This window comes from Trachypithecus francoisi, unplaced genomic scaffold (genome assembly GCF_009764315.1).
Source record: "Trachypithecus francoisi isolate TF-2019V2 unplaced genomic scaffold, Tfra_2.0 Lachesis_group3, whole genome shotgun sequence".
Taxonomy (NCBI): Eukaryota; Metazoa; Chordata; class Mammalia; order Primates; family Cercopithecidae; genus Trachypithecus; species Trachypithecus francoisi.
Genome location: NW_022681468.1, coordinates 31,014,414 through 31,041,557, shown reverse-complemented (window position 1 = coordinate 31,041,557; position 27,144 = coordinate 31,014,414). Strand labels below are relative to the sequence as shown.

The 27,144-nt window shown below is 39.9% G+C and overlaps 1 protein-coding gene across 5 annotated transcripts in view; it reads left to right on the top strand.

Annotated features, from left to right (window-relative positions):
* The window catches only part of GPATCH2L (G-patch domain containing 2 like), a 60,639-nt gene that overhangs the window by 7,686 nt on the left and 25,809 nt on the right, over positions 1-27,144 (top strand). For 4 of the 5 annotated variants that reach the window (XR_004431490.1, XM_033187337.1, XM_033187341.1 and 1 more), the window contains exons 3-8: positions 7,661-7,725; positions 12,842-13,018; positions 14,509-14,588; positions 17,630-17,697; positions 18,985-19,039; positions 21,790-21,875. Coding sequence is in view for 4 of the 5 variants with exons in the window: in XM_033187337.1 (XP_033043228.1) it covers positions 7,661-7,725; positions 12,842-13,018; positions 14,509-14,588; positions 17,630-17,697; positions 18,985-19,039; positions 21,790-21,875 (531 nt within the window). In the remaining variant the exon portion in view is untranslated. Of the gene's footprint in view, positions 1-7,660; positions 7,726-12,841; positions 13,019-14,508; positions 14,589-17,629; positions 17,698-18,888; positions 18,929-18,984; positions 19,040-21,789; positions 21,876-27,144 lie in introns of all 5 variants that reach the window. The other variant, XM_033187338.1, reaches the window with a different exon arrangement.

Below are 27,144 nucleotides of genomic sequence, written 5' to 3'. Positions count from 1 at the left end.
GTAGCCTCAACTGCCCACTTGAATTCTTGTAGTTTCCACTGGCAGTCATCTTCAAAGATTCGTTCTTTCTCTGAACTTTTAGAATGATATTCCCTTTTCTCTTATTTTGCAGAATTTGTTCAAAGGCCTCTTGGTATTTGCCAGCAAGGGTGCATAGATTACCATTGGTCCCCTTTTCTACTCTCATGGACGTAGGTAACATGCCATTCTCAGATCTACAGCTGGCCAAGAGAATATGCAGAGCCCCTAGCCCAGTGCTCCCGGTGCTACTGGGAAGCTTTTATCTCATACAACTATGCTGGGCTGAGATAGGATCATCCAACCCTCACTGCCTGATTCTGACCCCATTCTAGGAGTGTGCCATAAATGAAGGTGTAGAAAACACAACAGTCCCCAGAATGTACTATCTCCAGAATGCACTTCTCTACCCATTTCAACTGGAATCTTTGTTCTTGAAGACTGTGCTTTCTAGGACTCAATACCCTAAAACTGCTCCTTACCCTCAAACACAGATACACACAGAAAACACTAGGCTTCCCTATCTAAGTGTATTCTGGGAGTTAGAGTGACCAAATAGAAACTGAAAGATACTCAGGCCAGATGTGATGGCTCACGCCTGTAATCCCAGCAGTTTGGGAAGCCAAGGCGGGTGGATCACAAGGTCAGAAGATCAAGACCATCCTGGCTAACATGGTGAAACCCCGACTCTACTAAAAATACAGAAAAATTAGCCGGGTGCGGTGGTGGGCGCCTGTAGTCCCAGCTGCTCGGGAGGCTCAGGCAGGAGAATGGTGTGAACCTGGGAGGTGGAGCTTGCAATGAGCTGAGATCACGCCACTGCCCTGGAGCCTGGGTGACAGAGTGAGACTCTGTCTCAAAAAAAACAAATAAACCAGAAACTGAAAGATACTCATTGAGAATAGAAGGATGGAACCACAGCCTGCCTCAAACTGTAGCTGCCTGATTTTCTGACTGAAACTGGCCTTGCATTTCTGAACCTCAAGGTGACTGTAGAGAAAGGATGCAGAGGCTTACTGTCTACCTTCAGGGCAGGCCCAGCACTTCTCATGTGGGCCTCCATTTCATTGTTGAGTGCAGTTCTATCAGCCTTGTAGTTTGAGGAAACCTTGGCAATAGGCCATCTGTATTCTCTATTGCTACAGAAAAAACATCACCCTAACACTTAGTAGCTCTAAAGAGGCCAAGTCTGTGAGTGTGTAAATATTCCCAAGGAAGAAACTTGCTGGAGAAGAAGAAGATACAACTGAAGAGAAAAAAGTGTTCTTGAGTTGAAAAATTAAGTCTAAAGATTAAAAGAGAAGATTAATGAAAAGAGACTTCTACTGAGATGGATCTTTTTAAAAAGTATTTTATTTTAGTTTTTCTTTTTTTCACATATGCTCAGGACTAAGGAAAGAAAAATCTTTAAAGGGATTGAAGGCTGGGTGCAGTGACTCAGACCCGTATTCCTAACACTTTGGGACGCTGAGGCGGGAGGATCCCTTGAGCCCAGGAGTTCAGGACTGCACTGAGCTGTGATTACAACACTGCACTCCAGAGCTTGGGTGGCAGAGTGGGATACTGTCTCTTAAAAAAACAGTTGGGGGTGGGACATGAAAATAAAACTGACATTCATCCCTACAATAGTAAGTGTTAAGGGCTACATTTGCCCATAGAGTTTTGAGAGGGAAAAAGTGACTCACTTCACCTTGCATTTTATATACGGTAAAGGTATATTTTATATGGAAAGGCAGCAGAAAGACATTCTTAGATATGCAGGCCCCAGAATCCATGCTCTTTAAAAATGTACTCTGAGAAGATGTTTCATCTACCTGAAGGTAAATAACTTAGCTCTAAGAAAAGGGGTGTCTTGAGGCACAGCCCCCAGCTCAATAGCAGAGTCCTGAGGAAAATTGTATCTGGAAAGTGTACCTGATTGTACAGGTCATAGTATCGAACCTGTCAACCTGGGGAGGTTGCTGCCTTTCGTGTCACCGTCTGAATGAAACTGAAAAACAAATGCTTCTATTATATATTCTCATTACTTATAGGAATAATTTCGGAACTGATGTGAGATATTTCTCTGAATAACCTCTCCCTAAGTCTTGTTTACTACTAGATTCAGAAGTCTGATTACAAAGGGTTACAATGTGCCACCTCTACCCTGGAAAATAATAGAGCAAAAATACCTTTGGGCAGTAGATCTAAGAGTGACTTTTTCCCACGTTTTTCTAAATTCCGAAACAACTTTTATTTTTGTTAAGCGCATTATTATTTACTAAGAAAAGTTTTTTAGAAACGATGTAAGCCATAAACTTTATTTTAAGATATCTATTAATTAGATGCAAAAAACACCTCTTATTAAGCGACTTGGTTAATAAGCCCTTAAATGGGGAGAAACACACCCAGATGGTAACTTATTAACACCAACTTTTGATTATAGGTGATAAACTAATTCTGTAGCTCCTTATTATAATTGGAACAGGTATAAGTTACTTTTTCAGTTCTCACTTTATAGTCTTCTGTGGTTAGTAGTATGAAAGAATTAGCAAGCTCTCAGATCAGAGGGTGTGCCTTGCTTTTTTCTGCCCCCTGCTCCCCCCGGCAATAGTGGGAATTCAGAGGTGGGGTTTGTTTTGTTGAAACTAGAAGCTACTGTTTAGGAAGAAGGGAATTAGTTTCAACAAAGAGTTTATAAAGATTCTGTATTATCTGTTGCTGCAGAAAAATTTGCCCTAAAACTTATTAGCTCTAGGCTGGGCACAGTGGCTCATGCTTGTAATCCCAGCACTTTGGGAGGCTTAGGCGGGTGCATCACCTAAGATCAGGAGTTTGAGACCAGCCTGACCAATATGGTGAAACCTTGTTTCTACTAAAAATATGAAAATTAGCCAGGCGTGGTAGCATAGTCCTGTAATCTTAGCTACTCGGGAGACTGATACAGGAGAATTGCCTGAACCTGGGAAGTGGAGGTTGTAGTAAGCCAAGATCGCGCGACTGCACTCCACCCTGGGCGACAGAGGGAGACTCCATCTCAAAAAAAATAAACAAACAAAAAAAATTACTAGCGCTAAACAATGAACATTTTATCACTTGGTATCTGAAAGTGACTTAGCTGGATGGTTCTGGTTGAGTCTTCTCAAGAGATTATAGTCTAACTGTTGGCAGGGACCTCAGTTCTATCAAGGCTCTACTAGGGCTGAAGGATTTGTTTCCAAGCTCACTCACATGACTGTTGGCAGAGCTCATTTCCTCATAAAGCTGTTGGACTTAGAGTCTCAGTCCGTTTTCACATGGGCCCCTCCGCATGCCCATCAGCATCCTCAGGACATGATAGTTGGCTTCCCCTTGAGTAAGTGATCTGAGAGGGATGGGGAGAGTCAGAAAGAGAGCCCACGATGAAAGCCACAGTCTTGTATAACCTAATCTCAGAAGTGGCAACCTATTGCTTCTGCTGTGTGTGATCAGTTATACAGACCAGACCCTGTGCAGTGTGAGAAGTACTACACCGGGGTGTGCATTAATAGGAGGTTGGGTAATTGGGAGTCATCTTGGGAGTCTGGTTACCGCAGATGACTACTGGCCTGAAACATTGTTTTCCTAGCCTTGTGTGATGCTAAAGTCAGGAATAGCATTCTCAGACTCTGCTATTTCCCCTGAACTCATTAAGAGAATGTTTTTACTTTGATTTCAAAGGAAGAGCATTCAGGAACCATAAAGGCAAGTGAGGTATGGGTCCCTGAGAATATATTTTGGTGTATTTTGTCAGCATACCGAAAATGAGTGTTAATTGAATTCAAGATACAGCATTAAGAAGGAGAGCTTCTTTCCAAAGTGAGTTTATAATTAGTTTTCTTAGGGTTCAGCATATATGATGTATTATTTGCTGATAAGGGATAGTAGTCAAGGCACAGCTGCAGTTTTCAGCTGTGCCTGAAAGTTTTAAGTAGCTAAAAGCAAACAAATACTTCTTCCTTAGCTCAGTTAATCTGTTTGTATCTTCAGGAGAATGAAAAGTCCTGAAATTCAGAGGTATCTTCTGAATAGAGAAACATTTAATTGACTTTAGTAAATGAGATGAGTATCTGTGCTTTCTGTGTTGTAGTGGCCATTCAGTGAATACATGGGCTTTAGACATACACTGCCCTGGCTCTGATGCTTACTTGCTGTGCGATCTTGGATAACTTGCATGCTTTCTCTAAGCCCCTTTCCATTTGTAACATGAGGTTGATGTATTTACCTTGTAGAGTTTGGGGGTAGAGGAAGCATAATAATTAATAAAAAGTGCTTAGTATATTACCTGGCCTGCAGTCGAACTCAGTGAATGATATTTTTGGTATCATTAATAGTAGCCTTCTATATTAATAATTTTCTGAATAAACTCAGTTCAAGTACCAAACCCCTTCCTGAGGCACTTGTAGATCTTGGCTGAGAGTAGTGCCTCCTCTCTTTTGGATGAAACCCAGTGCAAGAAAAATAATAGATTTCATTGGCCATATTTTGTTTTTCCATTTAAAATGAAAATAGGTTTGCATCTTATAAAATGTAGAGTGCTGTTCTAATGAGAAGATTGTCAGTGAGGAAATTACTACTATTAACCTCTAAAATAATACTTAGACACAGACTTGGTGCCCTAGAAGTAGCTTTCTAATCTTTCATCGTTTGCATTTGTGTATTGCTTTAGAGTTCACAAAGCAGGGCCACATACCTCATACTGTCACATCCTTAATAATCCATCCACATTTTACATGTAGGGAAATAGGACTAAGAATTGAAGTGACATGCCACAAGGCTGTATAAGGGCAGGCAACAGAGGTGTCTAGAACAAGTTCATTCCATTTACATAACATTTACTGAATGTCTGATATGTGCCAGGCACTGTGCTAGACATTGGGGACACTGAGATGAGCAAGATATTTTTTTTCCCTGGATCCATGGATCATTCTCTTCTATGGTTACAGGATCTTCTTTCTGCCCCAGTTAGGCAAGGAAGGGTGAACTGTACGACTTGTGAGTAATTTCAGTTCTATCAGTTTGTCTGAAGGTCTGGCTGCCTTCTGATTGTTTCTGGATCTGGAGGCTTCAGATCATTTGAGGCCCGGGCCCAGCCGTGGCAAGGAAGTGGTATTGTTGCTTCTATGGGATGTTGACTACTGCATCCAGCTAACGTGCACAGGCTCCTCTCTTCTCAAGTAGTTTCCCTAAACGGGGCAGCCTACGTCTTCCAGCCCTCTGCTTTGTTCATCACCGTGGATCAGGGTTTGCAACTTAGGCACTACTGGCATTTTGGGCCAGATAATTCTCTGTTGTGGGGCTGTGCTGTGCATTGAAGGATGTTGAGCAGCATCCCTGGCCTCCACCCACTAAATGTCGGTAGTTCACCAACTCCTCCTTCTCTGCTTCAAGCCATGTGTATCAAAAATGTTTTTGGATATTGCCAAATTGGGAGAGGGGCTGCAAAATTGTCTCTAGTTGAGAACCATAGTTCTTGATGTTTCTGGTACTGAGATTGGGTTTTTACTTTATTGACTCTGCTTTTACCAATAAGTATGAATTTCAAATTGTAGAACATAATACAACCAAAACATTGATCTATAGATAAAATGTAAAAATATAAAAAATATAGAATAAAAAACTATTGATCTACAGTTTTAAAACTAAGAATTTTTGCTAGTTTGAAAACCATACCCTTTAATTGCACCTTGAAAGGCAAACAGTTCGTCTTCAGAACTTGAAAAGAAAAGCAGTTGAGATGAAAGCATTTTCAAGTCAGTACCAAGTTTACAGTGTTTAGTTAACAGTGGACAAGAGGGCTCCATAGTGTTTTATTAGGCTAAATTCCTATGATAATATACTTGTCAGAAAGTAGATGCCATGCCCAATCATCTGGCTTACCTAGGGTGCCTCTGTTTTCAAAGACTCTCTGGTGGGAAGATTAGATAGAGAGATGTGTGAAAAAACAAGGAAAGCAAAATGTTACTTGCAGAATCTAAGTGATGAAAAATTTCCTAGTAAAACGTTGAGAGCAGAAACATTTGGAGCTGCACGTTAAGATGACTTTCTTCACACTAACTCTGTTGTTTCACTTGGATGTGGTTCAGTTGCTTTTCTAGCAATGTTATAATAATTAGGTAATACAGTTGGAGGCCCAGCTTATACTAAGTACATAAGAAAATGAAATGAAAGAATCTATAAAGAAATAGGGTTTGGGCCGGGAGCGGTAGCTCAGCACTTCGGGAGGCCGTGGCGGGCGGATCACGAGGTCAGGAGTTCAAGACCAGCCTGACCAACATGGTGAAACCCTGTTTCTACTAAAAACACAAAAATTAGCTGGGTGTGGTTGTGTGCTCCTGTAATCCCAGCTACTCGGGAGGCTGAGGCAGGAGAATTGCTTGAACCTGCGTGGTGGAGGTTGCAGTGAGTCGAGATCACACCACTGCACTCCAGCCTGGGCAACAAGAGCGAAACTTCATCTCCAAAAAAAAAAAAAAGAAGAAATAGGGTTTGTTCCACCATGGCACATGTATACCTATGTGACAAACCTGCACATTCTGCACATGTATCCCAGAACTTTAAAAAAAAAAAAAAAGAAAAGAAATAGGGTTTGTTTGTTGACTATTTCTGTGACAGATCTTTTGCATCTGATATTCAGGGACAAGCTTGAGTAAGGAAAGCATTGCTCCTTAATTTAATTGGCATTTTTAAGATTTAGTGTTGGAAGGATGTTTGGAAATGTTGTAAAATACAAAATATTTTCAGATTTTTGATCCAGGAATATAGATTGGGATTTTGCCAAGCCTGTGTTTTCTATAGCATGGTGAAAATGCTTCTTCCTTGCTTTGGTTTCTTGCATCTTCTAGAGTAGGTGAAAAAAAAATTTTGACTATCTTGGAAGGAAATACTCCCAATCAAAGAAATAGCTAATACTGTAGAGGATTGAGAAGTTGTTCTTGAACCAGAGAAATCAAATTTAGAAGCGCACCATCAGAAGAAACAGAATCAACTGTGAGCAATAGCTCAGAAAATGAAACAGATTGGGCAGAATTTCATGGGACAAAAGCTATATTTCAGTGAGTGCAAATGAAGTTTGTTTTTATATTTTTGTTTTTAACTTTAGTTCCTTTTTTCAGAATGAGTTTTGTGTATCTGCTCAATATGAAGGAGGACAGTAAATTCAGAAAAGAAGTTTTGCCATATTTTTTTTCTTGTTCATGGAGTTTTGTTTACTTCTTTGTAAATGGGGGAAAACTTTAAAGATGCTAGACGTCTTAAAATTACATAGCTTCATTGGAAACTGATAGTTGGCAATATTTAAGAATAAAATTGTTTGGTAAATTTGTAAATTTGTGTTGTTGAATATATCAAACTAGGTTGAGATTATGTCTTTGAGCTTTAATAGCTTTCTAGTCCTTAACTAACAAAGTGACTTTAGATTTTTTTTAGTACTTTAAAATATAAGTGAAAATTTTAGAATTCTCCTCTTATATTTCTTTTGTTTGGGGAGGAAAATAAAATTTTGTACCTTCCCAATGAAATTTACGTATCTGATTGGCTAATAGGTTGGAGTGAAATTAGGGAAGCTTGAAAACCATAATAAACATACGGTGCTTATTGACTGACTGGAGCTGATGAGTTCTCTTGTGTTTTACTCTTTTTACAGTGAAACCAGCAGTGTGTGTAGCAGCAGTGACACTGGGCTCTTTACCAATGATGAAGGGCGACAAGGTAATGTTGATCCCAGCTTTGGGATATTGGTTCCATGTTTATGGAAATGTTTGAGTAATCATAGGAGTGACTCGTGGAGAACATGGTGACTGTCTATGGCAGTGGTTCTCAAACTTTAAGGCATATGAGAGCCACCTAGGGAACTGTTAAAACCGCATAGTCCTGAGCTCCTAGAAATAAATAGGTCTAGAGTTGGCCCCTGGAATCTGCATTTTTCACAAGCACCTGAACTGATTCTTATGCCGGTAGATCAGACATTGGGAATCGTTGGTCTAGGTGGTTAGAGTGTCGAGCCTGGGACATTGGGAAGTTTCTTTTTATTAGAATCAAGAAATAGCTTCATGTGTTACTGTCTTTTTTTAGGTGTTAAGACATTGTTTTCATATAGAGAAAATCTTGTCATTTTTATAGCCTTATTTATAATGATTATAGTGTTCTAGGTGAATATATTATGTAAAACATCTTCCTCAAAGTAAAACTCCTGGAGTATAGAGTCCTGTGAATAAGGCTGGTATATGTTAATTACCAGTTCTTTATTTTTACTACCTAAACACTAATTTAAAACTTTGCCTGTATATCAGGGTATTTTAGAAAATGTTTGTCCTCTAAACTTGTGTGGGGCCACATGCCAATAAAAATTTTATGTAGCCTTTTTGGACTGTGGTTTTCTTAATCTAAGTAGGGGACTTAGGGATTTCTAAAGTCCCTTCTAGCTCCAAAGTCCAATAATTTTTCTCCATGGGTTAAGCAATTAAAGGACTGCCATACTGGCTACATGTCTCGGTTGATCCAAGTAGCTTTCCCAGTAACTGAAGGGATACTGGGGCTGTGAGACTTAACATCCAAGTCCTGATTTTTGGAGAAGGACTGTGGGGACAGCATCTTGTTCATGCCTTAAAGTTGTAGGCATAGAGGCAGTTTATCCTCCTGGAGTTGTTGAGCTTCCTACTGTAATGGAGGTTGTTGTGAGTACATTTCTATCTTTTAGATTCTGAGGGAATTAGGTGTCATTAGAGATTATGTGTGTGTGTGTACAGGTAGGCTCTAACTAGAGTTTTGATTTTATTATCTCATATCAGGAAAGTCTGATGTCTTTCCATGAATGAGTTATATATACTATTCAGAGTTACCAGTATTTGCTCTTTTTCTTTGCTTTTCTACAGTTCTAGGAATATCAAAATGCATCTCTTAAAGGTTATGATGCATAATTATAGAGATGGAAGAAAGTGTGGACCTGTTACAGCAGTTAAGTTTTTGGGCCTTTGGAAAGCCTTTTCACTGATAAGGATCCCTTAGTTTATCATGAGAGATTATAGAATATTCTGTAGACTCAACTTTCCTCTCTTTTCTCTGCTTCAACTTCACACATTCTGGTGACATTGATGCTTAGCGTTCTCAGTGTAAAGCTATGGAATTTCTTGCCTCTGTGCCTTTGTTTATGCTGATCTTTCTGCCTGAAATCTCATCCTCATCTTCCTTGAATGACTGGTCGTTTACCAAGAACAGTTTTCCTTTTGCCCCTGCAAGGGCATATTTATGAACTATATCAGTGGGTCTTCTTGGTTTCAATTTCTTGTTGGAGTTGGCCTATAGGAGACATCAACAGAAGACCGAAGGGAGGGAGGTGAATAATATTGGATATATTGGTCAAGTATTTATTGTGGTAATGCTGCTTAAGAGCCCCCAAATTTTAGTGGCTTATCACAGTTTACCACACTCATTTTTTGCTATGGGGTTGTGGGTTGCCTATGGTTCCACTGATCTCATCAGGGCTCCACTGGTCTCCAGGCTTCAAGTTAGGTTTACGTCTGCTCAGTGTGTTATATTTTGGGACCTAGGGTGGAGGAGCAATGGTGATAGGCAGCATGGACTTCCTGTGGCAGAGGATGTAAATGCCAGGTGACCAGGCTAGACCACATGTACATATTTAAAACCTTTGCTTGAATCATGTCTGTTAATTTTCTACTATGTAAAGCAAGTCATATGACCAAGCCCAGTGTCAGTAGAATGAGGAAGTGTGCTCTTCCTAAAAGGGAAGGTACTGTGGAATCCAATGGCAAAGAGCAAAAGGCATGGATGAATGATTCTATTATGGAGAGGACTTGGAAATGCTAATGCAGTCTACCACATTAGATTATTGCTTTCCCTGACACCTTTTCTGTTGGATTGCTGGTTGGCAGTGGTTGTGTTCCTCTGCTGAGGGCCACCACTCTTGTTTGGCAGCCTTCTTTTATAACTGCAGTTCTTTGGACTCCGATAACCATTCTTTCCCTTGCCACTCCAGGTCTAGGAATGGTAAGGGCCTCCTGCTGTGCTGGCTCTACCTGATGTGCTTCACCATCCCTTGTGGGGTTCCTTGTTAGTACTGTCTACACCTTTGTGAACAGTCACTTCATTACATCTCTGCAATGACCCCATTTAAATGTGCCATGTGTTTGCTGAGGGGGTTCTGGCCAATAGCCCTTTCTCCTTTGTTCTCTGTGGCTCCTTGTATTATACTTACTGTTTCTTTTAGTACTCACTAGATTATGTTATTGTTTGTAGGTACACGTCTTTTCCCTTGAAGCTTTTCAAGGCAGGAGTTACTATGTGCAACTGCAGTACCTAGCACGTTTCTGGCATATAGTAAATGCTTAATAAATAATTATTGATAATCCAATTAAGGGGAAAACTCTCCTTTTTTTCCCCCCAAAAAAATCATACATAGATTCTCAGATTGTAAAACAACTAAGCCTATTTGGTTTAAAGCAAAATTCTAGAGGAGCCAGAGGTCAGGAACCTGATCTACCCAGCTTCTTGCTTATTCCCTGGCAGCACTTTTTTAAGGAGCTCCTCTATCAGGTGTCTTAGTGAACCCTGATTGAAGACTACTGGTCTACATGATCTCACAATGTTCCTTCTAGTTCAGAGAGTCCCTTTTTGTATTATTAAAAATCTTGAATGAATGCTTGAGAACCAAAAAAAATCCATTATAGTTTGCCATTTGTCATCAGAAAACATGACCTAATTAAATATACTATTTCAATAAATGTCCTGAGGAATGCTTATGAATAAGAAAAGAATTGATATATTGAAGTACAGAGAAACTAATTATTTTGCACTAATGCCTGTCTTCAGTTCATCTATGTATCTGATCTTGTGAGATGCTTTTAGAGTAGTGGTTCTCAAAACGTGGTCCCCAGGCCAGCTTAGCATCATGAAGGAACTTGTTAGAAATACACAATTTTGGTCTTGCCTAGACTAGAATCAGAAACTCTGGAGTTAGGTCTCAGCTGTCCATGTTTTAACAAGCCCTTCTGGTGCTTCTGATGCATGCTCAAAGTTGAGAACTACTGTATCAGAGAGACAGCTGTTTGTGGTGTGTTTTTATAAGGGAACACTTTGAGTAACTTTCTTAGTTGTAATATCTGCTGCTTTTTACCAGAATGCAGTTTTCATTCCCCATTTTGGAGATCTCCACAGTGATTTAAGAGTTACTATCCTGGGTGTTAATGACCCATGGATCTCATACTTCATGGGATTGACATGTTCTGAGCAACTTCTCTGGATTCCAGTGTACATTAGAGAATGACTACATTGTGAACTCTTTTAGATATTCTTGTAATAGTTTCCTTCAACTTTGCTATTTTGAAAGGAGTATGGTGTGGCAGACATAAAATTATCTATTCTTTGTTGGCAGGAATAAACTCTAGTGGAAACTGAGATCCTATCATTGCAGCCAGTAGAGAGAAGTTTTTACCGACAGTCTGGATATATGGATCTGGTTGTGACTTTGCTGTTAATTAACAATATGGTCTTGGAAAAATGGTATAACTTATTGAAAAGTCTTAGGGAATTATATTATTTGTTGCTGTGGTTTTTTTTTTCCCCCAGTAGCTTGGATTGCTAGTGTCAAGATGATTTCTGTCCCATTAATGAGATACCAAGGATAAAATGAAGTATGGACGTATATTCTTTATTCACCTTTTATGAGAGAGGCAAATATAGTAAGAAATCCCTCAGGAATAGCTAGCTTTGAATTGAGAAACATTTATGGGCTTTGAACCCCCAAATTTATACCACTGAGAATGGTATAGGGGAGGCAGTTTGTTTTTGTAATAAAGATCTCAGGCTTTTGAGTTAGTCAGGCTTTGGGTTCAGATCCTGGCTTCGTTGTTTACTAAATTGACCTTGACTTCTCTAGGCATTAGTTGCCTTGTTTGTAAGTTGGAGTTAGTGTAGGGCTTGAAAGAGATGACATATTTACAGATTTTTAGCATGGATCCTGGTAGGTTGTAAGGGCCTAGTAAGTGGTAGCTTTATTTATTTATTTTTAACTGTTAAAGCAGTCCAGTTTAACACAGTATGACAGTTATGTGAAATCAGGTTGACGTTTCAGTTTTCATTGCAATATGAATCAAGAAGAACCAGAGCAATTTCTTTTTTGTGTGCCTTGATGTATTTAAAAGTATAATCAGCCTGTAATTCCAGCACTTTGGGAGGCTGAGGTGGAAGGATTGCTTGAGCCCAGGAGTTCAAGACCAGCCTGGGCAACATAAGGAGATCCAGTTTCTACAAAGAATTAAAAAAAAAAAAAAAAAAAAGGCTGGGTGTGGTGGCTCATGCCTGTAATCCCAGCACTTTGGGAGGCCGAGGCGGGCGGATCAGTTGAGCTCAGGAGTCCAAGACCAGCGTGGCCAACATGGCAAAAACCCCATCTCTACTAAAAAATGCAAAAATTAGCCGGGCGTGGTATCGGCGCCTGTAATGCCAGCTACTCAGGAGGCTGAGTCAGGGAGAATTGCTTGAACTCGGGAGGGGAGGCAGAGGTTGCAGTGAGCTGAGATCATGCCACTGCACTCCAGCCTAGGCAACAGAGCAAGAATTCATAATAATAATAACCAGGCATAGTGGCATGAGCCTGTGGTTCCAGCCACTCGGGAGGCTGAGGTGGTAGGATTGCCTGAACATGTGATTATGCCACTGCATTCCAGCCTGGGTGACAGAGCAAGACTGTGTCTCAAAAAGGAAAAAAAAAGGATGATCAAAACTATAGCACTAAGAAATCATCCCTCTCATTTGTTTTTCTCAGACCTTGTTTAAAATTCTAGCTTATGATATGATCTCTTTACTTTAGGTGACGATGAGCAGAGTGATTGGTTCTATGAAGGAGAATGTGTCCCAGGATTCACTGTTGCTAATCTTCTGCCCAAGTGGGCTCCTGATCATTGTTCTGAAGTAGAAAGAATGGATTCTGGATTGGATAAATTTTCAGATTCCACATTCCTTTTACCTTCTCGGCCAGCTCAAAGAGGTGAGTTCTGAGGAGACCAAGAACTTAATGCTTTTATGGTTCTCCTTGGGCAGAACAATCATCTCCTAGCAAGCATACTCATGTCTTCAATCACACATTTAACTATCTGAATTTTGGAGCTAGCTCAGGGATTTTCTAGAGCATTCAAAGTAAGTCTCAAAGCTTAAGGTTCTCTCCATTCCTTCCTAAACTAATCCATGGAAACTCTTGGGACATATATATTAGCAGGGCATTCCTTCAGCTTGCCATTGCTGTTTGTGCCAGATTTAGTGACAGCTGCTTATCCTGATGTGAAACTGTTAGGTTATTGATTATTGGATTTTGGAAGAGAACAGATTTCAATAAGAACATTCACATACACATTCTTATTTTCAGTAAGAGTATTCACATATAATGGTGTTTTAAAAATGGATGCTTTTAAAATAATTTAGTTCTATTTTAATGACCCTATTATTGGGGACTTTAACACAAATATATTTCCTTTTCCCTTTGCTTTTTCTTCAATTATGATGTAGCAAAGTGGGTGGAAAGAACCTAGGACAGAAAAATGGAAATGTGGTATTAATACTCTGGTACTGTCTACCAAGCTCTGTGATAGTTGCTTCATTTTCTTGGGATGACAGGGTCATCACTTAAGATATGTGACATTGGACAAAACCATTTCTTTTAGCACTATAAATTTATGATTCTAGGGTTCCCAGTAACCCATAATCAACCAGTTAATCAGTTGCCAAGAATTTGTTGAACATCTGTTAGTGATCAGAATCACACTACAAGATGTAAACTCGTATTATGTAGGATTTTGTCATGGTGAACCAGCAGTTGGTTCTTGGTAAGGACTGACTGAGGCACACATTGCTTTATTGAACATTTTGATGAACATTTCTAAAAGTTTCTAATGGACCATTTAAAATATATACAAATAAGCAAGAATAGTAAGAAGAAACTTAAAATGGCCTATAATCTCATATCCAGAGACAATCTCATTAATAACATTTTGGTGTGGTTTCCTCCAGTTGTTCTTTCCTTGTGTAGAACACATGTAGCAGTGAGAAAAATTGGGTTATCTGATGCGTGCTATTTTCCCCATTATGTCATGAATTAGAATGTTTTTGACATAGAAACTAACATTTAATTTTAAATTAAAAATTGTTAATAGTACCTTATGTTTGTGTGGTGTTTTCAGTTTATAAAGTCCCTTCTACTTGCTATTTCATTGGGTCTTCAAAACAGCCCAGTAAGGTAGGACTGAGTGATTATCCCTCTTTTATAGATGGAGGATGCCTAGGTCAAAGGTAAATGGCATGCCTGTGATCATACTGCTAGTGACAAAGACCTGGGAATAATACATCCTCGGCAGATAGCTCTGTGATACTAGTTTAAAGGTCAATCTAGTAAGATCCTGAGGTTAAGCCTTCAGTGTACTAGAAACATAGGATTGCATTTGGATTTTCTGCATTCGGTATCTGAGGCCTTCCTTCTTTTTTTAGGGTATCATGCTCGCTTGAATCGTCTGCCTGGAGCTGCAGCTCGGTGCCTCAGAAAGGGGCGAAGAAGGCTGGTTGGGAAGGTGATACCTCTCACAGTTTGCTGGGCTCAGTGGGGAGATAATATTTCCTATGGGAGTTGTGTACCCTGTTAACAATCAGAGGTGCTACAGAATTCCCTGAAGTTAATGGAACCAACTGGAATGTGTTGGGAGTTTACAAGAGTGAACATTATATAGGATGTGAATGGATATACAAATAAAAGATGAAACGTAATTCATACAGAAGTTCTGACAAAGCAAACACTGTCATTACAATGTCTGTTGCCTATAAACCTACAAGCCTGAGCTGTGTCTTCTGTAACTTTTGATTAATGTTATGTTATTATTGTGTAAGTTAAAATATTCTTGGCTTCTTTATGACTCCTCTTGAATTCATGAATGCATCTTTGTTCTTTCCTGACTTTGGTCTTTCATCCTATAATTCATAAAAAAGAAAAAAAAAAAAAACTGTTACTGAGTTTCAAGAGCCCCTCAGCCATGAGGGAGAACTATCTGCTGTTCATTCAGTTCTGCCTTTGCCAGGGGTGATGCCAGGGACTCAGCTCTTTTAATCCTTCCCGCAACTTTGTAGAAAAAGGGCAAGCTCCTTCAGCAGATGAGGAAAACTTAGGTTCGAAGAAGTTAAGGAATGTCTCATGTTACCCGGATAGGAATGGTGGAATAGAGATTTGAACCCAGGTCTACTTTTGTCTTTTTACATTTTTATTGAATTTTATTTTTTACTGTACTTTGCAATTGAGAAATAAATTAAGACAGGGGCTCATCCTCAGTCAGAGAAGATGGTGGTGGGCAAAGAATAAGGAAAGGAGCGGCATTGAAGCATTAATTGTTTGTTCTTGGTAAGAACAAACTTGGTAAGTTACAAGTTGTAACTTGGTAAGCATTTAGAATGCCTGCTAGATGGCACAATGTGTGCCACAGTCTGGCTTCCCTTAAGGGGATACTGTTTTATAGCCTGACTAGGGAACAGTTTTCTGAAGTTTTAGGCATACAAAAAAAAATGAGGCTGTTTATTTCCAGACGAGCCCAGGATACTTATTTCTTTTTATCTTTCAATTCGAGTTCAAATCTTTTTTCTTTTCTTGAGACGAAATCTCGCTCTGTGACCTAGGCTGGAATGCAGTGGTATTATCTCGGCTCACTGTAACTTCCCACCTCCCAGGTTCAAGCGATTCTCCTGCCTCAGCCTCCCCAGTAGCTGGGATTACAGGCACCCACCACCTTGCCTGGCTAATTGTTTTGTATTTTTAGTACAGACAGGGTTTTACCATGTTGGCCAGGCTGGTCTCGAACCCCTGACCTCAGGTAATCCACCTGCCTCGGCCTCCCAAAGTGCTGGGATTATAGGCATGAGCCACCGTGCCCGGCCTCAAGTTCAAGTCTTGAATTAGAAGACATTTAATTATTGGAAGACTGAAACCTTTTGAATTACTCATTTTACAGACAAAATGCTGCTTTTGCTGCTCTGGGAGCTTATTGTTAACAGGGATAGCTAGCAAAATAGCAGCACATGGGGTGGAGGAAGGAGAGGATTTTACTTTTATTGTTTAGGCTTGACAGATAATGTTCCCCCTGCCACCTATGTTACTTTCTTTCAGCTCTTATAAAATGAGAGCCATCCACGTCCATGGAGGCAAGTCACTTTGTCTTGAAGGTTTCCCTTTAGCTTGCCTGGAAGGGAATGAGGGCCTATTGGATGTGCCTTTAATGATGTCAAATGAGTAGGATAATATTTACTTGTTTAATTCATCTTCATCACCTCAAAGGGATATTTATCATTTCTAGCAGAGGTCACCGCTCTGCCCCCCTTCTTCCCCCTCCCCCATCTCGCTTCTGCTTTTCTAAATTGTAATCATAAATAATGAGTTTCATTCACAGCTCCCTGCCAGTGAGCTGCTAATTACACAAAGTACTGCTTGTAATTTACACAGTAATAAACTGTAAATTTAAACATTACGGCACTTTCAGTTAATAATTTTTCTGCTGTAACAAATAGCTCATTTTTCAACCATCTTTTCCCTTGGCCCCCCTACCATGTCTGTGTCTGTGACCAGGAGGCATAGCTATAAGAAATGCAGAATGTGAAGAATATAGTATATGAAAACTTCTCATTTAACTCCACTACTGCCCAGATTCTGACCTCAGAGTAATTTTTCTATAGCCAGTTCAGCTGAAATGTGTAGCCTGATGTTTAGGACAGTCCACACATATAGATGAATACAGGTAATAACATTTGTCCAGACACAAATGTGTTTGAAGAACAGCCTTGACATTCTTGACAGTCACGCCCGTGACTTGTGTTATCTCAACACAACAATTACTCAGATGTGTGTTGGCATGCTTTCCCAGGTGCCATGGTAGGTAAGCATTGGGAATGTACTCAAATGAAGAGTGAATTGCCGTTTTCCAATTTTTTGGAAATGGTTGGCTTCTGAACTATTTGTGGTGATATGGGTAAGCTTTTACACTAATGATGTTGAGAACCCTGAATTTAGGAATCAATTTTATACAAATTTCTATTTTTATTTCTTGAGATGATGTTTGAGGGACAAAGTACAGAGTAACAATTTTTGCAAGTCACAAAACTCTTTTGATGTATTTATATTTAGTCAGCAGATACTTTTACCAGTGAGGATTTAGTAATGTCCCAGGATGAAGGCTGTTGGGACTATAATCACATAGCTCTAGGGAGCTTGGTGTGCTGGCCTGTTAAAAATTGGCTACTGTTGAATTTTCTAAAAAAGGATTTTTACTCCTATATACTGCAGTAGTTCCAGGAGGTATAGTACTTATTAAAATACCATATATGGTGAATAGTGTCTATAAAGTGTTGATAAAGATTTTTGGATCACTGGAGAATAATAAATGTAGGGTAACATGTAAGACTTTTAAGATGAATTCCAATAAAAAGAAATATAGTTGCTGTTTGATTTTAAGATTGATTTTTAACATGTGCCTTTTGAGGTTGCTTTAGCTGGCACAGTTATGGGAAGGATTGATATTGTACTTTATATGTTTGTTTCTGTGGTTGGATGATACTCTTGTCTGCCTTGTCTTTTTAGGAGACCAGCATAAACACTTTGGGGACTGAGAGGATAAGCCATATCATTAGTGACCCTCGGCAGAAAGAGTAAGTGCTTACATATTTACTGGCTGTGCTAGTCTGCTCCTTGGAGGTGGAGGCAGAGGGGAGTTTTATGGAGCAACTTAGAAATCAGGCTTCAGAGCTCAAAGAGATCTTAAAGATTTGTACTTTATAACAGTTAAAGATGGCAACATCCTAAACCTGTGACAGTGATTTTCTTTTCCTTTCTAGACTAGTTTCATTGTATTGTTTTTTTATACCTGCAGATGCTGCATTAGTAGCCTCCAGTAAAGATGTTTATTTTAAACTAATTTTTCTATCTCTAAATTTTTTTTTTCCAAAATGGATGATTACCTCTATCCTTCTATATTCTCTTCCCATTTTTAGACCTTTTCATAGGGAAATATCTTTTTTTTGAGACAGGGTCTGACTGTGTCACCCAGGCTGGAGTGCAGTGGTAGAGTCATGGCTCACTGCAACCTATGCCTCCTAGGCTCAAACAGTCCTCCCACTTTGGCCTCCTGAATAGTTGGGACTACAGGCATGTGCCACTGCACCTATCTAATTTTTGTATTTTTTTGTAGAGACAGGGTTTTGCCATGTTGTTCAGGCTGGTCTTGAACTCCTGGGCTCAAGCGATTTGCACACCTTGGCCTCCCAAAGTGTTGGGATTACAGGTGTGAGCCACTGCGCCCAACCTGTGAAATATCTTGTTCTAATTACTGTGGTGAGTGCTGTAGGAAGCCTGTATGTAGCTACAGGAAAATAATTCTGCAAATTCTCGTGACAGCCTTGTCCCCTACAGTGGTTGGTTCTTTCATATATCTTGTATGCATCATGGTCAGTACCCAGTTATGATCCTATACACATCCAACCTGGGCTAATTTTAACATAGAAAATAAAGATGTGGGTGTGGTTTGTGCCCTTGTTGAGTTGAGGCTTCTGTTGTCACTGCACAACTGAGAGAGTATTGGTGTCACACTGTAATCTTGGGTTTATTTCTATTGTCCAGTCTTTTACATTCCATTACAAGCCTTTTTCCTTTGAAGAGGTTTTGTTTTTTTTTTCCAGAACCTTCACATGCATTTAATGTCTTCTCCTCTGATTGCATCTTTTCTCTATTCCCTGCTTTGTCTTTACTTCATTATTCCAACATCTTATCTTCTTCTCCCTTCTGTAATTTTCCTATCACTTCTTTTATTGTTTTCTTTCCTGTTATTCTCTCCCTCTCTTTAGTTTCTGGTTACCATCAGCTGGGAAAAGAGAACGAAATCAGGTAAGATCATTTTTCTTTGTCATCTTTATTTTATCATTTGGTTTCCTTTTCTTTAGAAAGAATAAAGCGTTGGCTTCTGATTTTCCTCACATTTCTGCTTGTGCACATGAGGTAAGGTTTCCTCTTTCTTGTTATTTTGATTTTCTTGGAGAACTGTTTTCTAAGAGTAACCAATACTTACTGGTAAAAACTGCAGCTAATTCCTCTTTGTAGGTTCAACTGTGATCATTAGTTTCTTGTAGCATATATTTCATAGGAATCCCGTTTTTATTTTAGTTTTGAACTTTGCAGTAAGAAAGTGGAATGAATCTCATTTGCATATGGTTTAGTTCAACATGAGAATCCTGCATCGAGAAGTACTATGTTGAAGCCTAAACGTATGAAGCAGAAAGTAGAGCTGCTCTGGGTGAAGTGGGGTCAAAGCCTTAGAGCAGTGGTCCCCAACCTTACGGCACCAGGGACAAGTTTTGTGGGAGACAGTTTTTCCATGGACCCGGGTTGGGGGCATGGTGAGGAGGGTGGTTTCAGGATGATTCAAGTGCATTACATTTGTTGTGTACTATATTTATATTATTATTACATTATAATATATAATGAAATAATTATACAACTGACCATAATGTAGAATCAATGGGAGCCCTTAGCTTGTGTTCCTGCAACTAGACAGTCCCATCTAGGGGTGATGGGAAACAATGACAGATCATCAGGCATTAGGCTTTCATAAGGAGTCCACAACCAGGTCCCTTGCTTGCTCAGTTCACAGTAGGGTTTGTACTCCTATAAGACTCTAATGTGGCTGTTGATCTGACAGGAGGTAGAGCTCAGGCGGTAATGCCAGCGATGGGAAGCAGCTGCTTGCCGACAGCTCACCTCCTGCTGTGCGGCCCTGGGGTTGGGGACCCCTGCCTTAGAGCCTCTCTTTCTTAGTCTTTTCCCTACCAACCCCCTGAGGGGGGCCCTTGGCATATTTAGGCCCATGTGGAGGGCTCACAATTTAAAAATTAATTCATAGTAGTTATTGATATGTTTCTTTATGTGTGAAGCTTTGTGATTTTTTTTGGAGGATTGCTTTATCTTGGTGATTAGTTGTAAAATAGATGAACACTGGCAGGTGAAAAGTTGTAGTCTTCCTATTTGTCGTGTTTTTTTTTTTTAACTACTTAGTAGCTTATTGAGTTGATACACATGATCCACATTTTAGACTTGGAATCTTCATTATGAATCTGCTGTTTCAAAATGAACTAGAGTGGTGGAAGACATAACTGGTGTATGTGTATGAGATGATTTTAGATGGCATATGGATGCACAATTTTTAAGTTTTGTATTATAGTTTACATTGGAAAAGATGTAATTATTATATCAAGCTTGTTATTTCACAGAAATGTAGTAAGGATAAAGCTGAGCAAAAATAATTGATATGAGGAAAAATAATAAGTAAACAGTAATACAGGTTTTAGGCAGCTAAGGAAAATCATGAAGGTGGTATGTGAGAGACTGCAGTTTGGGGAACACTAAGCTAGAGCACTAACCATGTTTGCATCAGAGGATCTAAAGGCAGAAGGGGACCTGTGGCAGTCACCTGGTCCAGATCTGTTATTTGCAAATGATGAACTGGAGATCTATAAGATTCAAACTATTTGCCCAAAGTCATACAGCTAGTAGAACCAAGATTGGAACCTCTGTGGCAGATAGAACAGTTGCTTAGTTTGTATTCTCATAAAACACGTTTGAAGTTATCATTCCAGGGTCTTCCAGTCTTTGTATGTCACAAGGTATTAAGTTCTAAACTTTTTGGAGAGGACTATTGGTTGCGGAAAAAGTCCAAAGAAAGCTAGCAAACATAAAGTGAGGGATCTCATTTGATCCTCACAGCCACCTTTTGAAGTCAAATAGATGTTTTTGCAGATGAGAAACTGAAATTATACTCTAAAAGCAATATGATAGCAATGAAAGTAAAATAGGTAGGGCAGGCCTGGTGCAGTGGCTCACGCCTGTAATCCCAGCACTTTGGGAGGCTGAGGCAGGTGGATCACCTGAGGTGAGGGGTTCGAGACCAGCCTGGCCAACATGGCGAAACCCTGTCTCTGCTAAAAATACAACAACAGCAACAACAAAAATTAGCAAGGCTTGGTGGTGGGTGCCTGTAATCTCACCTACGTGGGCGACTGAGACAGGAGAATTGCTTGAACTCGGGAGGTGGGGGCTGCTGTGAGCTGAGATCATACTACTGCACTCCAGCCTGGGTGATAGAGCGACTGTCTGTCTCAAAAAAAAAAAAAAATTAGGTAAGACAGATAGTGATATATTCATTTAACAGATGAGGATAGTAAAGCTCAGAGGTTATGTAATTTTTGACACCCAGTACATCAGTGGTAGATTGGAACTAAAAGGTGTTCTAATTCTTAGTCTAGTTCTCTTTCCACAATGCGATGCTGCTGTTATGTGCCAACCAGTTATCCTCGGAGACATTTGCCAGGGTAAGGAAATGAAAAGGTAATTTCATGCTAATCTTGGAAACAAGGGCTGATACATAGTTGATAATCAGCAGCAGGCACAAGTTCCTGTTACATCATGTGGAAAAAACTGTCTTCTGCCATTTAAGTGACTGTTGTATGTCAAGTTTTTGAAAAAGTGTTGTTTAATAAGGATTAGTTTTTTTTTTTTGAGGTGTGCTAGATCAGGTTGGGTACATTCACAGGCACACTATTAAATATGCATGACTTTACTGAGCAGAGCCTGTGTTTGGTATGACAAAAGAGTTGGACAGTCAAAGGGGAAAAGTAATCAAAGTGTAGGTTACCCTTTAGGATCAAGTCCGTTTCATGTAAGCCTTACTAAAATAGTCTTATTCATTCCTGCAGTTCAATCCCCTGTCTCCCCTTTACTCACTGGACGTTCTTGCCGATGCTTCTCACCGAAGGTGTTCACCAGCACACTGCTCTGCCAGGTAATTGTCTTTTAGTAGCTGTTATTTGCTTCTGGACGATACTATATTCCTTTCTGGTACTCCTGAAATTATAAAATATGTTTGTGTACAGTATCCAATTTGATCCTGACAATCCTCCTAATCCATAGGAATCTTTTGAGGTGAATAGATGTTTTACAGATATAGAAACTGAGGCAGAGCAGTGAAGTATCTTTCCTGTGGTCCAAGGCTAGTATGTGATTAAGTCTCAACTTTAACCTAGGTCTTCTGGCTCATATTTCATTTTATTTCTGCTGCTAAAAGCCCCATCTTCAAAGAACATTATTAATGTTCCTTGCCATGACCCTGCAAAACCCTGCATAATCTGACTTCTTCCTACATGTACAGCCTCCTGTCGTATAATTTTCTCCCCCTGTCGGGGAGAGATCCAGCATTACCAGGGAGCTCTGTTTTGTTCTTCAAAAATTGCAGCAGTCCTTTCCTGCCTCTGAACCTTTGCTCTTTTTCCCTTTGACTGGAAAACTGTCTTTGAGCTGCTGCTTGTCTCAGCTCAGGCTTGTCAAGGAGACCACTCAGACCATCCCGTCTAAGGGGCCACCTCTAGCACTTCCTGCTCATTATCTGTTTGTTTCCTTTATTGCTCTATCACAGTCTGAAATGAATTTGCCTATTAGTTTATTTTAGTGGGTTTGGTTTTTCTTTTTCTTTTTTTTCTTTTTCACTTTATCCCTCAGTCTTTCCCACTAGAATATAAGCTTCAGAGTACTGGGATGTTGTCTTGTTCCCAATAACTCCCTAACACAGTATCTGGGACTTGTTAGGCATTAATATATATTAGTCAAACGAATGACTCCTTACAAATATAAATTCTTTTAGGTGACGTGGGAAGTAAATATGGTTTTAATGGTAGCACCCCCTACAGGGCCGTTATGCAGAAGAGTAGCTAATGGGCTGGACCCTAGAAGTTTTATTGTTTCTGGTGTCACAAAGAATTTCTTTCCAAGGTTCTGATAACTCTTTTTTTCCCTAATAAGTTCTTAAATGGTTATGTTCATAGTTTTTGAGGTGCAGGCTGCACAAAGAAGTTACTCCTTCGTGGATACAGTTAGAACTTCTACTGTGGGCTATAATAATAAATTTTGCACCATAACCTACTGCCAGATCTTTCTACTGAGATATTGGTATTTCTGTACAGAATGTCTTTTGAAAAGAGAGACCATCACAAATGGTGTTATTAAGAATGTGGAACCAGTCTAGGCTATAACATTGTGAGACCTTGTTTCTATGGAAAATTTTTTAAAAAATCAGTTGTGTCAGCCGGGCGCGGTGGCTCAAGCCTGTAATCCCAGCACTTTGGGAGGCCGAGACGGGCGGATCACGAGGTCAGGAGATCGAGACCATCCTGGCTAACACGGTGAAACCCCGTCTCTACTAAAAAAATACAAAAAACTAGCTGGGCGAGGTGGCGGGCACCTGTAGTCCCAGCTACTTGGGAGGCTGAGGCAGGAGAATGGCGTGAACCTGGGAGGTGGAGCTTGCAGTGAGCTGAGATCCGGCCACTGCACTCCAGCCTGGGCGACAGAGCGAGACTCCGTCTCAAAAAAAAAAAAAAAAAAAATCCGTTGTGTCTGGTGACATACACCTGTAGTCTCAGCTACTTGGGAGGCTGAGGTGGGATGATCGCTTGAGCTCAGGAGGTCAAGGTTTTAGTGAGCTGTGATGATGCCACTGCACTCTAGCCTGGATGACAGAGTGAGACCCTGTCTCAAAAAAAAAAAAAAGAATGTGGAAAATTGTGGAGTGATATAAACTATTAGTAGTAAGGCCTTTCCTTCGGTAGCATGATGTTTATTCATCATTAATTCATTCAGCATTTGCTGGGATCCTGCTGTGAGCCAGCCTCTTTGTTTAGATACCACCCTCAAGGAGCTTACGTTCTCATGGGAAAGTCAGGTATGGAAGTTGACAATTACAATAAAGATTTGAAAAAGCACAGAGGAGGGGCCCCTAACTTCGAGGCTCAGGGAGATCTTTTTAGAGGTTGTGCTCAAGCTGTCAGAGAAGACAACAAGATTTTAATCCGTAGGAAAACAGTCCTTCAGCTGTTTGTCTTAATACCAAATAAAATAATGTCTGTGTATACTGTTTGGGAAAATGATTTGAGTAGCATGATACCATGTCAGAATGCTGAAAGTGGATTACTTTCCCTCCTCTCTTTACCTCTGCTACCTAGAGCTGTGCTGTGCTGAGATCAGTATTCGTACTTTTGTTAGGCGTCCTGTTTCTTTTAAAAGCCTTATCCTGCAGCTGGACTAGGCATTAGCTTCTTGTTTCTTTGTGTGTGTCATTATCTGTATCACTGTCTTCACTCTCTTGCCTGTCAGTGTTTGTGGCTGAACTTGGAAACCTAAGGAAGTCTCTACTGTGCTTCTATGTACTCAGCCCTAGGGTAATAATGCTTATTGTTTTGGACCATTGCTGAAAGCAAAGGAGAGAGAATGTGGACAATCATACATCCTCTTTGTCCTTCTAGACATCATACCCAGGGCAATAGATACCAAGTGGGTTGCATACATGAAGGTTTTTTGGGACAGGGGAAGTACATTTTTAAACTTACATTTATTTATAGCTGATCCTTCAAATTTTTTTTTGTTTTAAATTGTACATATGGGTCTAGTAGCATGTATTTATATTTTATGTGTATGTACTACACATATCATGTTTTTTCAGATTTTTTACTCTTGAGGGGTACACATCAATAAAACTTGGCAACCACTGCTCCACAGGAAATGATCAGTGCAAGTGACTTCTATGCAATGTTTAGAAAATGTGAATGATGACATACTGAGCTCTCAGGGTAACTGGTCACTCCTTTGTAATAGTTCCTCCCCAGCAGGGGGTTAGTGAGGATGGAACCGTTTAGCTCCAGTGTGGCAGACTGATGAGACTGGATTCAGAACAGGGCAGTGGGCTTTGCAAAGACTGGATCATTTAGCAAAAGCCTGGCACCAAGGAGGAGTGTGAAGGAGTAAGTGGCAGAAGAAGCAGGTGAATGACTGTACTAAAAACTGTTTCGAATGGAAATTGTATCTTTTTCTTGTCCCATTTTATTTGTAGTAGGGAAACATTTATTTCAAAGCATCTGGACAGCATTGGAAATTTCACATGCATCATTAGCATGGTGTGTGTGGGGGGGAGGGGGGTGACTATGTTATCATTAGTGGTATAATTTTATTTTGCAAAGAGAAGTGTTTCCTGTTTTATCACAGCTTTCCCTGAGGAGGGCTGGTGTATTAATTTGCTATATTGCCTCCTGGCTGTTCCCAGGCTGTTTTTCCTCTTCATCATGGAATTTTTAATGGCCCTACTGCCTCTTGGGAAGCATGTGAGGAAGAGTTCCTCAGGGAGTGCTTCCCTTTTTTCACATGCCTATAATTACTCTCCTTTAAGAGTACAAAGAGTTCGATAATCATGCCTGAACTATGAAGGTTCTCTCCTGTCAGGTTACTGAGCTGAGGCTGCTTCTTGCCTGGACACTGCCAATTCCATTCTCCCAAGCAAGAGGAAGGGCTTTTCAACAGTTTCCTCCCTGCTAGAACCGTATGCTTTTCTGGTTCTCAGAATAGGTGGGGGCGGGGGGCGTTGGGAGGATGGCGCATGACCTAAAATCCTCTCTTGTTTAGTATTTCATTGCTATAAACAAATAAATAATTGGACCATAATCATAAAATAACATTTTATTGATGTATCGTTTTAATACAGCCCACATGACAGGTGCAGTGGATGGGAAGGTTTGTGGTCTTTGTACCATCTAATAGATTTATGGATTTCAGGAATACCACTCTGGAAATAGTTAACTTGGTGGTTTTCAACCCTGGCTGCAAGTTGGAATCACCTAAGAAGCTTTAAGAAAATATATCCATGCTGGGCCCTACTTCCAGAGATTCTGATTTAACTGGTCTGGAATGAGGCCTAGACATTGGCATTATTTTAAAGCTCTCTAGGTGATTAATATGCAACCAGGGTTAAGAACTGTTGTCCTAAATGCATATGGTTTTGTGACTGGTGCTTTGTAATTTGCTTAATAGGGGCTCCCATTTCATAATTGGCATGAACTCTGTACTTTGGTATGGTATGCACCATTCCTTATAGGAGGTAGACCCCTGGACTTCTCTTAGTTTTGGAGAACCTACTGCAGGTAAAGAAGAGTGTTAGTATCTGCACAGTGCCCAGCACATAGTTCTTAATAAATGGAGGGGCAGAGTTTTGTCAGGTGGCTGTATGGATAGTTGGATTGTTGGCTGGCCGTGTGGATGAAATCCATAAACCAACTGTTTTGGTTTGGTTGTTTTGGTTGCTAGTATTGGGATTTGCTGTTAAAGGTGTAATAGTTGGTAGTGGTGTTAAGAATTGCTGCTGCTCAAACAGCAGATGGTGTGATTGGCGTTCTAGTAGAGGCAGTGGTATTGTTAAGGGCACAGTCACAAACTTGTAATAAGGAGACTAGTGCTGCAAGTAGTTTTTCCCAAAATGAGAGATTTGTTGATTGTGAAGGATAGTTTTTCTTACTATTATTACCAAAGAAAATGATAAGTAGGATTTATCAATTGCTACATACAGGTCAGTTGCATCTGTGTGATGCATAAGTCACCAATTGCAGTTTTTGAGTGCAAAAACTTTTCATGGCAGTGTTTTAGTTTTCTCCAACTCCAAGGAAAGATCAACTTGTAGTGACCTTTCCTTTATTTTGGAAGATAATTTGGTCATGCATTACCATTGTAATTTATTCTTTCTTTAAGCTCTGACATAGTAAAGTACTGATACCTTCTTTTCATATAGTCAGCTTCCTTTGTAAATAAACTATTTTTTCTTTGAGAAATCTTATTTTTAGTTGCAGTAAGGATGGCAGATATCAGCCTGGTATGCAAATATTGTACATGTTTCTTAATGAATGGATGAAAAGTTTCATAGCTTCTACTTTCTTCATAGACCATTGGCATAGGTGGTACTCCTACCACCTGTGTGTGGATATTAGTGTCAGGCAGACCTGGGTGAGAATCCTGGCTTTACCCAGGCAAATGACTTAATCTTCCCATACCTCAGTTTCTACATCTTTAAAATGGAAATATCAATGCTTTTTAAATTGGTTGAGTGGGGATCAAAATGAAATAATATATGTAAATATTTAGCATCCTGGTAAATTTTTGTTATGTAGTTACTGCCCTACCCCGTCCTTAGGATAACTGCAATTTTAAAAACTTTGAGTTGGCTTCCAGAGTCATTTGCTAAT